General features: G+C 47.6%; 1 protein-coding gene across 5 annotated transcripts in view; it reads left to right on the forward strand.

Moving 5' to 3' along the window:
- Positions 1-15,154, forward strand: part of SYK (spleen associated tyrosine kinase) — a 286,906-nt gene that overhangs the window by 197,841 nt on the left and 73,911 nt on the right. For all 5 annotated transcript variants that reach the window (XM_077299920.1, XM_077299917.1, XM_077299921.1 and 2 more), the window contains one exon: positions 6,430-6,613. In XM_077299920.1, the coding sequence (XP_077156035.1) occupies positions 6,430-6,613 (184 nt within the window). The remainder of the gene's footprint in view (positions 1-6,429; positions 6,614-15,154) is intronic.

Raw genomic sequence — 15,154 nt, forward strand, 5'->3', positions numbered from 1 at the left:
ATTAGAGAGTCTACTGTCAGACTGAAGTCAGACAAGCTGTATAGACCAGTTCTTCCTGAGAAATGATTCCTGTTATCATATAAGCATTCGGGACACCCAAGAGCAAGATACTTGCATATACAGTTGAAACTAGAAGTTTGCATACAGTATGTAAAAAGACACATATTGCAGATTTTCTCAATATCTGACATGAATTCAGAATAAACCTTTCACGTTTTAGGTCAATTAGGATTACCATAATTATTAATATTTTCCACATGCCAGAATAATGAGAGATAGAATGTTTTAAGGCATTTTTATTACTTACTGCAAAGTCAGAAGTTTACATACATTTCATTAGTATCATTGCCCTTAAACTGAATGACTTGGGTGAAATGTTTGGGATATTCTTCCACAAGCTTCTCACAATAGTTAATCGAATTTGGGCCCATTCCTCCTGATCCTGACAATACTGATGTAAATGATCCAGGTTTGTAGGTCTCCTTGCTCGCACTTGCCTTTTCAGCTTAGCCCACAAATTTTAAATAGGACTTAGATCAAGGTTTTGTGATGGCCACTCCAAAACATTGACATTGTTATCCTTAAGCCGCTTTTTACCAGTAGTATGCTTCAGGTCATTGTCCATTTGGAAAACCCATTTCTGCCCAAGCTTTAACTTACTGACTGATGTCTTGAGATGTTGCTTCAGTATTGCCACATAATCTCCAAGCGTAATGATGGTCATTATTCCCAAAAAGTTCAATTTAAGTTTCATCAGGCCACAGGACATGTCTATATAATTAAGATCTTTGTTCCTGTGTGCATTTGCAAACATTATTCTGGCTTTTTTATGTTTCTTTTGAAGTAATGGCTTCTTCCTGGCAGAGTGACCTTTCAGCCCATGTTGATACAGTACTTGTTTCACTGTAGATATTGACACAACCTTACCAGCTTCCGCCATCATCTACACGAGACATTGTTCTTTTGTCCTTGGGCTGATATGCACATGTCGGACCTAAGCATGTTCGCCTCTGTGACACAGGACTCATCTCTTTCCTGAGCGGTATGATGGCTGGACATTCTCATATTGTTTGTACTTGCATATAATTTTTTATGCAGATGAACAAGACACCTTCAGTAGAGTTGAGCGATACCGTCCGATACTTGAAAGTATCGGTATCGGAAAGTATCGGCCGATACCGGCAAAGTATCGGATCCAATCCGATACCGATACCCGATACCAATACAAGTCAATGGGACTCAGGTATCGGACGGTATTCCTGATGGTTCCCAGGGTCTGAAGGAGAGGAAACTCTCCTTCAGGCCCTGGGAACCATATAAATGTGTAAAAGAAAGAATTAAAATAAAAAATATCGCTATACTCACCTCTCCGACGCAGCCGGGACTTCAGCGAGGGAACCGGCAGCGTTGTTTGTTTAAAATTCGCGCTATTACTTGGTTACGTGAATTCCCGGCTTGTGATTGGTCAGGTCGGCCATGTTGCCGGGACGCGGACCAATCACAGCAAGCCGTGACGAAATTACGTCACGGCTTGCTGTGATTGGTCCGCGTCCCGGCAATATGGCCGCCCTGACCAATCACAAGCCGTGACGTCACGGGAGGCTGGACACGCGCTCATTTTAAAATGGGCGCGTGTCCAGCCTCCCGTGACGTCACGGCTTGTGATTGGTTGCGCCGCGGTCAACCAATCACAAGCCGGGAGGCTGGACGCGCTCATTTTAAAATGGGCGCGTGTCCAGCCTCCCGTGACGTCACGGCTTGTGATTGGTTGCGCCGCGGTCAACCAATCACAAGCCGGGAGGCTGGACGCGCTCATTTTAAAATGGGCGCGTGTCCAGCCTCCCGTGACGTCACAGCTTGTGATTGGTTGCGCCGCGGTCAACCAATCACAAGCCGGGAGGCTGGACGCGCTCATTTTAAAATGGGCGCGTGTCCAGCCTCCCGTGACGTCACGGCTTGTGATTGGTTGCGCCTCGGTCAACCAATCACAAGCCGGGAGGCTGGACGCGCTCATTTTAAAATGGGCGCGTGTCCAGCCTCCCGTGACGTCACGGCTTGTGATTGGTCAGGGCGGCCATATTGCCGGGACGCGGACCAATCACAGCAAGCCGTGACGTAATTTCGTCACGGCTTGCTGTGATTGGTCCGCGTCCCGGCAACGTGGCCGACCTGACCAATCACAAGCCGGGAATTCACGTAACCAAGTAATAGCGCGAATTTTAAACAAACAACGCTGCCGGTTCCCTCGCTGAAGTCCCGGCTGCGTCGGACAGGTGAGTATAGCGATATTTTTTATTTTAATTCTCTCTTTTACACATTTTAACATTAATGTTGTTGCGATACCCGATACCCGATACCACAAGAGTATCGGAATCCCGGTATCGGAATTCCGATACAGCAAGTATCGGCCGATACCCGATACTTGCAGCATCGGAATGCTCAACACTAACCTTCAGGTATCCTGAAATTGTACCCAAAGATGAGCCAAACTTGTGCAAGTTCACAATTCTCTTCCTGATATCTTGGCTGATTTCTTTACTTTCCCATGAAGCTACTTAAAGAATTAGTGTGTTTCAGGTGTGCATTATAATATATCCACAGGTGTGTCTCTAATTAACTCAGATGTTGACAAAAAAGCTATCAGAAGCTCCCAAACACAGGACAGAATCATAAAGGCATGTAGAAAAGACACCATCACGTGTTTCTCAACGCAAGCAATGAATAGCCAGGCCTTTCACCGGGAAGGAACAAACACAGGAAGGGCAGCATCCAATAAAGGAAAACCACCTATGCCAAAACATGGTATCCATCCACAGACAGCTGTTTCGGGGTATTTTCCCCTCATCAGTGTGGAGTAGGAAACTGGCTACTAGGAGCAGTGCCTAGTGAAAGGACTATAAACATAAGGATGAATGACCTCGGGGAGATCAAAACATACAACACCGCGGAGACACCATCATGTGTTTCTCAACGCAGTGACAGCTGCGGCAGCAGGTTCTGAAGACAGCTCTCATCATACTCCCCTGCTCTGCCGGCGATCTCCACGAGCAAAGGAGAATGATGAGAATTATATTAAAGTCCGAATGATGACACAGTTGGGGGCTTTTGGGACTCTTACTCCCATCATCCGACACCAGCTGCCGCTAATAACAGTGAAAGCAGGAGCAGATGATCGGGGTATTGCTCAGCTGCCACCTGCGATATAACAAAATAAATTAATTAAAAATCCGTTGTGGGTTCCCTTCTATTTTCTTGAATCAACCAGGCAAAACTCACAGCTGGGGCTGCAGCCCTCAGCTGTCAGCTTCAGCAAGGTTTGTTATTAAGAATATAGGGGTCCCCATGCTGTTTTTTTAATTATTTAAAGAAATAATTTTAAAAAATGGCATGGGGTTCCCCTCATTTTTTACAACCAGCCTTGCTGAAGCTCACAGCTGGGGGCTGGTTTTCTCAGGTTGCTAAGGGGCCATTGATATAGTCATCTCCAGCCTAAAAACAGCAGCCCGCAGCTGCCCAGAAAAGGCGCATCTATTAAATGTGCCTTTTCTGGTGCTTTGCCCGACTCTTCCCACTTGCCCTGTAATGGTGGCAAGTGGGGTTAATATTTGTGGGGCTGATGTCACCTTTGTATTGTCAGGTGACATCAAGCCCATGGCTTAGTAATGGAGAGGTGTTTAAAAGACACCTCTCCATTACCAATCCCATAGTTATGTATTAAATAAAGACACAGCCTGAATAAAATCCTTTAATTGAAAAAAATGACACAGACACCTTTAATATTCACATTTAAACTATACTTACAACCTCACCTAATTCCACCGAAGCCCTCGATCTCATGTAATAAAAATAAAATAAAAAAAAACAGTATACCATACCTGTCCGTCGTTCTGTCCCAAGCCGTAATCCATGTCTGGGGGATAATTAGTTTTCAACTTGGACAGTGCCAAGATGCGACCATCCAGGCTGAGAACCACTGGGGAATGAGATGCTGCGAGTGCAGCCTCAGTGATGTCACTGAGGCTACGTTCCCAGCCGGCCTGACTTGCGGTGACCTCAGGACCGTGGGAAAAGGTCAGTGATGAGGTGGCCGCAATTCAAGCTCAGTGTCTTCACAGCAGATCACCGAAAAAAATTGTCACGTTGATCTGCTGTGAAGACACTGAGCTTGCTCTGCTGAAATCTCATCTCCTGAGATCTTGGTGTAGAGATCTCCAATTGCGCATGCGCTGCCCCTGGCAGTTATTTTCCCAGAGTCCACTGCATAGTAAACCATGTAAGAGCGGGGGTTCTGGGCTTGCACAAAATGTCAGCAGAGCCCTCGCGCTACAGAACACTCGCAGCTGCACACATCTGAACACCCCCTCATCCCAGCCTGTTACCTGCAGAAAGGCTCCACTCTCGCCTCCTCCAGCAGCGACCCTGCGACCCTCCTCCACTGTGGCCAGTAAGGTATATCCATATTATAAGATGCACCCCCATTTTCCCCCAAAATTTGGGGCGGGAAAGTGCGTCTTATAATCCGAAAAATACAGTAGATATGATCCAAAATGTTATGTAAAGTGTTTATAGAAAAAGCTTCAAATTAATCCATAAAAAAAGCCCCACTCAGTTCCATCATCTGCCAATGGAAATATAGGGGGCTTCCACGTCACTGGTTGTATAAAGGCACTAGAAAAGCAAAAAAAAAAATTTGCCCAGAAGGAAAACCAGTGAATTTTGCACTCCCAAATTGAAACGTTCCTTCCTTGCTGAGCCACACTGTGCCTATACAACATGTTTGGCATTTCTGCAGCAATAAGAGGTCGCCTTATTTATGGGTGTCTCCAGAAGCGTGAGCCAGGCACTACAATGTACTGATCACTACAACCTACTGTTAACTATAATGTACTTGTCACTACAACTCACCGGTCACTACAATGGCAGTTTGCAATTTTCACTCAGCAACATCCACTGCTGCTTATTTCTGGAAGACACACATGGAGTCAAAATCGTTATTATACCAGTGTATAAATTCCCAAAGGTGTATAATTTAAAAAATGAGGTGACTTTAGGGGGGATTCTGCTCTTCTAGCATTTGTGGAGTCCACAAACAATTGCAGGAAAATCTGCGCTCCAGGAGGCAAATAGCGCTCCATCCCTCTTGAGTCTCGCCATATGGCTAATTAGTACTTTACAGCCACATATGGGGTATTTCTGCATTCAGCAAAAATTTTGGTGACATTTTTACCAGTGTGAAAATGTAAAATTTGGGACAAACAATATTTTGGTGGTAAAAATGTAATTATTTTCTTCTTCACTGCCCAATGGTATAAAATTATTTGACCCACCTGTGATGTCAATATGATCGCTGCACCCCTAGATGAATTAATTGAAAAGTTGTTGTTTGTAAAATGGGGTCACGTATGGTGGGTTCTGATGTTCTGGCACCTCTGCCAATGTGACATGGCACCCTCAAACGATTCCAGGAAAATCTGAACTTCAATATGGTGCTTGTTTTCTTCTGAGCTTTGCACTGTGCCTCCAAAGTAGTTTTCAACCACATATGGGGTATGGGCTTACTCACAGCAAATTTTGGGGTCCAATTCTCTTGCTATCTTTGTGAAAATGAAAAAACTTCGGGCTAAAACAACATCTTTGAGGGAAAAATATTTTTGCTTAATTTTCACAGATCAATGTTGTAAAATTCTGTGAAACACCGGTAGGTCCAAGGTGCTCACCACACATCTAGATAAATTGCTTGAGGGGTCTAGTTTCCAAAATGGGGTCATTTGTGGGGGGTTTCCATTGTTTAGGTACATCAGGGGCCCTCCCAACACAACATGACACCATTCTATCAATGTCTGCATTCTAAAGTATCACTCTATCTTTTCTGAGCCCTGCCATGTGACCAAACAGTAGTTTACACTTACATATGGAAAATCTTTGTACTCAGGAGAAATAGCACAACAAATTTTGGGTTTCATTTTCTCCTGTTACCCTTTTGAAAATGCAAAATTTGGGGCTAAAAGAACATTTTTGTGGGGAAAATTAGATTTTTTTTTTATTGTACCGACTCTACATTATAAAATTCTGTGAAGCACCTGGGGGTTGAAGGTGCAATTTTAGCCAAATTTCCATTTTTCACAAATGAACTCAAGTCATATCAAATAAATTTTACCACTATCATGACGTACAGTATGTCATACAAAACAATCTCAAAATCAGTGGGATCCGTTGAAGCGTTCCAGAGTTATTACCTCATAAAGTTACAACTGTTCAAAATTGTAATATTTGGATTGGTCGTGAAGGTGAAAACCGGCTTGGGTGGTAGAGGGGTTAAATGATTGGCCCCGCAGTGAAGCACCTGGCACCTGTATTTGATTTGTACTGTCATTCTATACTGATAGAGTCACTTGAAAAAAAATATTTTATTATAACCTTCTATAATAGGTGCAGGACCATCACAGTATTCATTGCCAATGGATACTGAAGTATATCGTGGAATATATGAAGATCCCGATGAACTAAGGGCTCAAACCGTCAAAATAAAAAGAGAACAACTTTCTCTGGATGAAGGTGAACTTGGTTCTGGAAACTTTGGAACTGTGAAAAAAGGGAATCTAAAAATGACAAAGTAGGTATCAAACACATAGTATACCCATCTGTAACCTTTGCATTTATACTTTACAGCACCATCTAGTGTGCTAACATTATTTTAGTTCAATGCTTTTACACGTCAGAAACCTGAAATGATTAACTCTTTGAAATATTACAGAAAGAAAATGAAATGCAGGAAAACAAACATGCCATTAAATACCCTGATATTAAGATGATATGAACAAGTTTATGATGTTTTATAGTACACATGTATGTAAATGTGGAATGCTGTGTCCTCCCAGCATTGCTCTTTATACATATAATTGAGAATAGTCATGAAAAAGGCAGCAGAGGAATGGTTGTAAAAATGAAACAGGTAAATATATACTGTACATACTAAATATTACATTTTGGTTTATTAAACTCTATCCCCATATACCTTGTTTTACATTTAATCTTGGGGTACACAGGGGCTTTTGTGCCAGTGTACCGATTTCATGTATGGAAGTCTTTGGTTAACTTAAGACCAGGCCATTTTCCCAAAATTCACGATCAAGCACATTTTTTTCCTTCATGCGGTTTTAGGAGTTCTAAAGTTTTTTCCTTGTTGGTTATTCAAATAATTTTGGACTTTTTGTTATACATAGTGTTAGGGGTCGAGTTCCCGCCTCTGCACAGGGGGAATCTCGGGCCATCTCCACTGCGGTCTCCCATTCTTCTCTTGCTGCAGTGGAGCCTGCTCAGCGGAGACGTCGGTCCCAGTGTCTCGCTCAGTCTGACTCTGTGCAAAGGGTTACTGCTGCTTTTCCAGCTTCTGCCATTGAAGCCAGTGCTGGGCAGCGACGAGCAGACGCTTTTGGGACTAAGTCCTGCTTTTCTCCTGAGCATGCACAGGGTAAGATCTCTCATTGGAGATTGAGGGTCACATGCTTGGATACTGCAGCAAAGCCCATTGGTTCTCCAGGAAGGTCCTGAAGGTGCTCAGGCTCTGTGGCAGCCTCTCATTGGTCCTTCTAGGAAGGTCTTGTACTTGCTGCAGCTATATAAGGTTGCGACCATGCGCTAGTATCAATGCATGTTATGAGTTTTGCGCCAATGTGGTCACGCTTGTGTGGATTCAGGGACCCGGCTGAAATAAGCCACTTAGAATACTGGCACCTCCGGTGAGGAGATTATGTGTATGGTTTCAGGGCCCCAGCTGAAATAAGCCACCTAGAATACCGGCTCCTCCGGTGAGGAGATTGTATATTTACCTCCTTGACTGCGTGACCACAAGCTGCTATCTGCTCAGCAGTTACTGTGTATTCCTGTGGAGTTTAACAGGACACAGTCCTTTCTTTATAGCGACTCTGTGAAGCAACAGAGATCGCTTCTACCACCATATAGTGCCGCCGTTTGCCAGCAGGTAATTTTCCTGCACGGTGGACCCCGGGCTGCGAACGCACCAAATAACATCTCTATATTTACTTGGTGCGTTCCGCCAGCCCTAACAGTATACTAGCGCCAGGGTCTGGCTGGTAAATGGCGGACGATCAGCGTCTACAGCGGTACATCCAGCAGCTGGAGGGTAGGTTGGCGGCTCTTGAGCGCACAACCTCAGCTGTGGATGTTACCGCAGTCGCTGCTCAGGCTGCCAGTGTAGCTGCAGCCAGTTTGTCCTCTGCCACCCCTGCTCCGACTTTATCCCGTCTCCCGCTTCCAGACAAGTTTGCTGGTTAAAGTAAGCTATGTCGGGGATTCGTGAGTCAGTGCTCCATACATCTTGAGCTCCTGGCTGCACGTTTTCCTACGGAACGGGTGAAAGGGGATTTATTTTATCCCTTTTGTCGGGCAGGGTGTTGGAGTGGGCAACACCGCTATGGGGGCGTAATGATCGTGTGGTGCAGAGTGCTCCTCTCTTCCTGGACGCTCTGAAGCAGGTCTTTTTGGGACCTCGTGTCACCCACGATACCGCGCTCCAATTGTTGGCAATAGCACAGGGTTCGTCCATGGTCAGCCAGTTTGCCATCCAATTCCGGACTCTGGTCTCTGAGCTGGAGTGGCCGGATAAAGTCCTTATTCCGCTGTTCTGGAAAGGACTGGCAGACCATGTGAAGGACGCCTTGGCCACCAGGGAGATTCCCGCCACACTGGAGGAGCTCATTACTATATATACCTGCATCGACCTCCATTTTAACGAGCAGAGGTTAGAGCGGACCCAGTGTAGGCAGAGGTTTCGGCTGGATCCCACCTTCGCCAGACCTCTAGAATCTTCCGTTCAGGCGTTCGACTCCAATGAGGCCATAGAGGTTTCTAGAGCGGGACCTAAGTCTCGGACCGCTAGAGTACCCATGGTTTGTAGAAATTGCCAACACACAAGGACATTATGCAAATAAATGTCCATGGCGGTCGGGTAAACGATCGCGTCTAGTAACCATTGGAGCAGGTTCACTAGACACAGCGGCGTTTTCCTCCAAGCTATCCTTCAAAGGGACAATCATGTTAGGCTCATCCTCTCTAACAGTCGAGCTTTGTGTGGACTCTGGAGCAGAGGGGAATTTCATGTCCTCTGCTTTTGCTCTGCGCCATGCAATACCTCTGGTGATGCTCGCCAAACCGGTGACTGTTAGAGTAGTGAATGGGTCGACACTTCCCCCACAAATCACACACCAAACTGTCCCTTTCACATTATCTATGTCCCCTTCCCACCAGGAGATTATTTTCCTTCTTGTTCTTCCCGAGGGAATGGACAAGATTCTGCTGGGAATACCCTGGCTCCGTTTCCACTCCCCACATATTGAGTGGACCTCTGGGAGGATATTGGGTTGGAGTGATTCATGTAAGGGAAGATGTGTGAGGGAGTGCGTTCAGGTTTCCTCTACTGAGATACCCGCAGGTCTCTCTTCCCTTCCCAGGTGCTATTGGTCCTATGCAGACGTCTTCTCCAAAAAGGCTGCAGAGACCCTTCTGCCTCACCGTCCCTATGACTGTCCTATTGATCTCTTGCCTGGAGCAGAACCTCCTCTTTGATGGGTCTATCCCCTCTCTCTCCCGGAAATGGAGGCTATGTCCCAATACATCCAGGAGAATTTGGCAAGAGGATTCATTAGGAAATCAGTGTCACCTGCAGGGGCGGGGTTCTTCTTCGTGCAGAAGAAGAACGGAATTACGTCCTTGCATGGATTACAGGGGTCTTAACGCCATCACCGTTAAGAATAAATACCCATTGACCCTGATTTCTGAGCTCTTTGATAGGCTACGGGGAGCAAGGGTATTTACCAAATTAGATCTGCGGGGTGCTTATAACCTGATTCGCATCCGTGAGGGGGACGAATGGAAGACGGCACTTAATACCAGGGATGGGCACTATGAGTATCTGGTGATGCCCTTCGGGCTCTGTAATGCCCCAGCCATTTTCCAAGACTTTGTCAACAATATCTTCCGGGATATGCTCTCCACCTCGGTCGTAGTCTATCTGGATGATATTCTCATCTTCTCTCCAGATATTGACTCCCACCGGAGAGATGTTGGCAGAGTCTTTGACCTCTTACGGGCAAAGTCCCTCTATGCAAAGTTGGAGAAGTGTATGTTTGAGCAGGAGTCTTTACCTTTCCTGGGCTATATCATCTCCGCCCAGGGATTGGCTATGGATCCTGCCAAATTACAGGCTGTGATGGACTGGCAAGAACCCCATTCTCTTAAAGCGGTGCAGTGCTTTATGGGGTTCATAAATTACTATCGTCAGTTCATTCCCCACTTCTCAACTTTGGTAGCTCCCTTGGTAGCCCTCACGAAGAAGGGAGCAAATCCCAAATTGTGGTCTGAAGAGGTCTCCAAGGCTTTTTCTTCTATTAAGTCTCATTTTGCTAGCACTCACATCCTACATCGTCCCGATGTTGATAAGCAGTTTATAATGGAGGTGGATGCCTCATCTGTTGGTGCAGGAGCAGTCCTCTTCCAAAAGGATGCTCAAGGTTGGAAGCATCCTTGCTTCTTCTTCTCCAAGACCTTCACACCAGTGGAGAGGAATTATTCCATCGGGGACAGGGAGTTGCTAGCAATGAAGTTAGCCTTCTCGGAGTGGAGACATCTTTTGGAGGGGGCTCGCTTTCCCTTCCAGGTCTTCACGGACCACAAAAATTTGATTTATTTACAAACAGCCCAGCGGCTAAATTCTCATCAGGCCAGATGGTCCTTGTTCTTCTCCCGGTTCCACTTCACCCTCCATTATCTCGCTGGGGAGAAGAACATTCATGCTGACACCCTCTCTCGCTCCATTGTGTCATCTGAGGAGGAGGAAGGGGAGCCTCGGCTTATTGTCCCTTCTGAGAGCTTGAGAACCGTAGCTCCGGTTTCACTATAGTCTGTGCCTCCGGGCAAGACTTTTGTACCCATTAGTTTGCGACCGGAGGTTCTCTCTTGGGCTCATTCATCCAGGGTGGGTGGACACTTTGGGACAGAGGACATCTGAGCTGCTGGTGAGGACGTACTGGTGGCCACATATGGTCCGTGATGTCAGAGATTATATTCGAGCGTGTGTCTCCTGCGCCAAAAATAAGTCTCCTCGACAACGGCCTGCTGGGTTACTCTATCCCTTGCCAGTGGCAGACAGGCCCTGGGAGATGGTCGGGATGGACTTTGTGGTGGGTTTGCCCAAGTCTCGTGGCTAGTGTTGAGCGATACCGTCCGATACTTGAAAGTATCGGTATCGGAAAGTATCGGCCGATACCGGCAAAGTATCGGATCCAATCCGATACCGATACCCGATACCAATACAAGTCAATGGGACTCAGGTATCGGACGGTATTCCTGATGGTTCCCAGGGTCTGAAGGAGAGGAAACTCTCCTTCAGGCCCTGGGAACCATATTAATGTGTAAAAGAAAGAATTAAAATAAAAAATATCGCTATACTCACCCTCCGACGCAGCCGGGACCTCAGCGAGGGAACCGGCAGCGTTGTTTGTTTAAAATTCGCGCTTTTACTTGGTTACGTGAGGTCCCGGCTTGTGATTGGTCAGGGCGGCCATGTTGCCGGGACGCGGACCAATCACAGCAAGCCGTGACGAAATTACGTCACGGCTTGCTGTGATTGGTCCGCGTCCCGGCAACATGGCCGCCCTGACCAATCACAAGCCGTGACGTCACGGGAGGCTGGACACGCGCGCTTTTCAAAATACGCGCATGTCCAGCCTCCCGTGACGTCACGGCTTGTGATTGGTTAATGGCGGCCATGTTGCCGGGACGTCACTGGAGGCTGGACACGCGCGCTTTTCAAAATACGCGCATGTCCAGCCTCCCGTGATGTCACGGCTTGTGATTGGTTAATGGCGGCCATGTTGCCGAAACGCGGACCAATCACAGCAAGCCGTGACGTTATTTCGTCACGGCTTGCTGTGATTGGTCCGCGTCCCGGCAACATGGCCGCCCTGACCAATCACAAACCGTGACGTCACGGGAGGCTGGACACGCGCGCTTTTCAAAATACGCGCATGTCCAGCCTCCCGTGACGTCACGGCTTGTGATTGGTTAATGGCGGCCATGTTGCCGGGACGCGGACCAATCACAGCAAGCCGTGACGTAATTTCGTCACGGCTTGCTGTGATTGGTCCGCGTCCCGGCAACATGGCCGCCCTGACCAATCACAAGCCGGGACTTCACGTAACCAAGTAAAAGCGCGAAATTTAAACAAACAACGCTGCCGGTTCCCTCGCTGAGGTCCCGGCTGCGTCGGACAGGTGAGTATAGCGATATTTTTTATTTTAATTCTCTTTTTTACACATTATTACATTAATGTTGTTGCGATACCCGATACCCGATACCACAAAAGTATCGGATCTCGGTATCGGAAATTCCGATACAGCAAGTATCGGCCGATACCCGATACTTGCAGTATCGGAATGCTCAACACTACTCGTGGCTGTACCATCATTTGGGTTATCACCGATCATTTTTCTAAAATAGTGCATTTGGTGCCACTTCCACGGCTACCTTCTGCACGGGCCTTGGCAGCGTTGTTCATAAAACACATCTTCCGCCTACACGGTATGCCGGACAAAATTGTCAGTGACCGGGGTCCCCACTTTGTGTCTCGGTTCTGGAGAGAGCTTTGTCGTCTTCTCAGCATTGAGTTGAATCTCTCTTCTGCATATCATCCCGAGACGAATGGGTTGGTAGAGAGGGCCAACCAGACCTTGGTCACATATCTGCGACATTTTGTCTCAGCCAGGCAGGATGACTGGGCTTCCCTGCTACCGTGGGCGGAGTTTGCGCTGAACAACGCCGTAGCTGACTCCACTGTTGTGAATTCCGTTCTCGAACTCCCTCCTGTGGTCATGAATGGTACTTCGGTGAGTTCTGTCCGTGGACTCCCTCTGGTGGCTGTGAGTGGAGCTGCTGGTTCTGAGATTCCTTTTCCAGCTGCCCTCGTTTGGGGCTAGGCTGATTCTCTATTTAACTCCACTCAGATCGTTACTCCATGCCAGCTGTCAATGTTCTAGTACTGGTTCAGATCTCTCCTGGATCTTTCTGAGGACCTGTCTACTCCAGCACAAGCTAAGTTCCTGCTTGTTCATTTGTTACATATGGTTTTTCTTGCTAAGTTCTAGTCCAGCTTGCTATCATGAAACTACCTGGCTAGCTGGAAGCTCTGGGGGTGCAGAGTGGCACCACCGCATCATGAGTCAGTGCGGGGGTATTTTTTGCACACTCTGCGTGGTTTTTGTAGCTTTTTGTGTTGACCGCAAAGATCCCTTTTCTATCCTCAATCTGTTTAGTTAGACTGGCCTCTCTTTGCTAAAACCTATTTCATCCTGTGTTTGTGATTTCCTCTTATCTCACAGTCAATACTTGTGGGGGGGCTGCTTTTACCTTTGGAGAAATTTCTCTGAGGCAAGTAAGGCTTTGTTTCCTTTCTTTAGGGGTAGTTAGCTCTTAGGCTGTGAAGAGGCGTCTAGGCAGAGTCAGGCACGCTCCACGGCTGTTTCCAGTTGTGTTGATAGGAGTAGGGTTTGCGGTCAGCAGAGTTCCCATTTCCCCAGAGCTCGTCCTGATTCCGTGTTAAACTATCAGGTCATTCCTGGTGCACCTAACCACCAGGTCCATAACACTCCACTGGACAAACCCCAATCCTCCTTAACTATGGTCAGCATCCGCGGGTACCTGTGCCTATGCCCGTGTCTTCCGCTGACTCCAGGGTGGCAGACTGGGCTGTGGAGGCATGGGATATTTTGGGACCGCACTTAGGATGCCATTCGGGCCTCCAAGGACAGAATGAGGTCCTCCGCCGATGCACATCGGCGCCCCGCTCCGACCTTTGCTCCTGGTGACTTGTGTGGCTCTCCGCCCGTAACCTCAGGCTGCGAGTTGAGTCCACTAAGTTTGCACCTCGCTACTTGGGCCCTTTCAAGGTCCTCAAACAGGTTAACCCTGTGGTCTACCGTTTAGCCCTTCCACCACGCCTGGGTATCACGACACCTTTCATGTGTCCCTCTTGAAACCCGTATACATGTCTTGGTTTTCCGAGTCATCTGCCGGGACTTCAGGTTCGTCTACGGAGGATTACGAGGTGAACGCTATTTTGGGGTGCAAGGTGGTACGTGGCAAAAAATTTTATTTGGTGGACTGGAAGGGTTATGGTCCTGAGGACAGGTCCTGGGAGCCTGCTGAGCACATTCAGGCTCCGCAGCTCATTGCTGCCTTCGAGCGTAGCGAGGTCCAAGGAGGGGGCCCTAGGAGGGGGGGTAATGTTAGGGGTCGAGTTCCCGCCTCTGCACAGGGGGAATCTCGGGCCATCTCCACTGCGGTCTCCCATTCTTCTCCTGCCGCAGTGGAGCCTGCTCACCGGAGACGTCGGTCCCAGTGTCTCGCTCAGTCTGACTCTGTGCAAAGGGTTACTGCTGCTTTTCCAGCTTCTGCCATTGAAGCCAGTGCTGAGCAGCGGCGAGCAGACACTTTTGGGACTAAGTCCTGCTTTTCTCCTTCTGAGCATGCCCAGGGTAAGATCTCTCATTGGAGATCGAGGGTCACATGCTTGGATACTGCAGCAAAGTCCATTGGTTCTCCAGGAAGGTCCTGAAGGTGCTCAGGCTTTGTGGCAGCCTCATTGGTCCTTCTAGGAAGGTCTTGTACTTGCTGCAGCTATATATGGTTCGCATGGCCGCATGGCCATGCGCTAGTATCAATGCATGTTATGAGTTTTGCGCCAATGTGGTCACGCTTGTGTGGATTCAGGGACCCGGCTGAAATAAGCCACTTAGAATACCGGCACCTCCGGTGAGGAGATTGTGTGTATGGTTTCAGGGCCCCGGCTGAAATAAGCCACCTAGAATACCGGCTCCTCCGGTGAGGAGATTGTATGTTTGCCTCCTTGACTGCATGACCACAAGCTGCTATCTGCTCAGCAGTTACTGTGTATTCCTGTGGAGTTTAACAGGACACAGCCCTTTCTTTATAGCGACTCTGTGAAGCAACAGAGATCGCTTCTACTGCCATATAGTGCCGCCATTTGCCAGCAGCAGGTTATTTTCCTGCACGGTGGACCCCGGGCTGCGAACTCACCAAATAACATCTCTATATTTACTCGGTGCGTTCCGCCAGCCCT

The sequence above is a fragment of the Ranitomeya variabilis genome, chromosome 1 (genome assembly GCF_051348905.1).
Source record: "Ranitomeya variabilis isolate aRanVar5 chromosome 1, aRanVar5.hap1, whole genome shotgun sequence".
NCBI classification, from domain to species: domain Eukaryota; kingdom Metazoa; phylum Chordata; class Amphibia; order Anura; family Dendrobatidae; genus Ranitomeya; species Ranitomeya variabilis.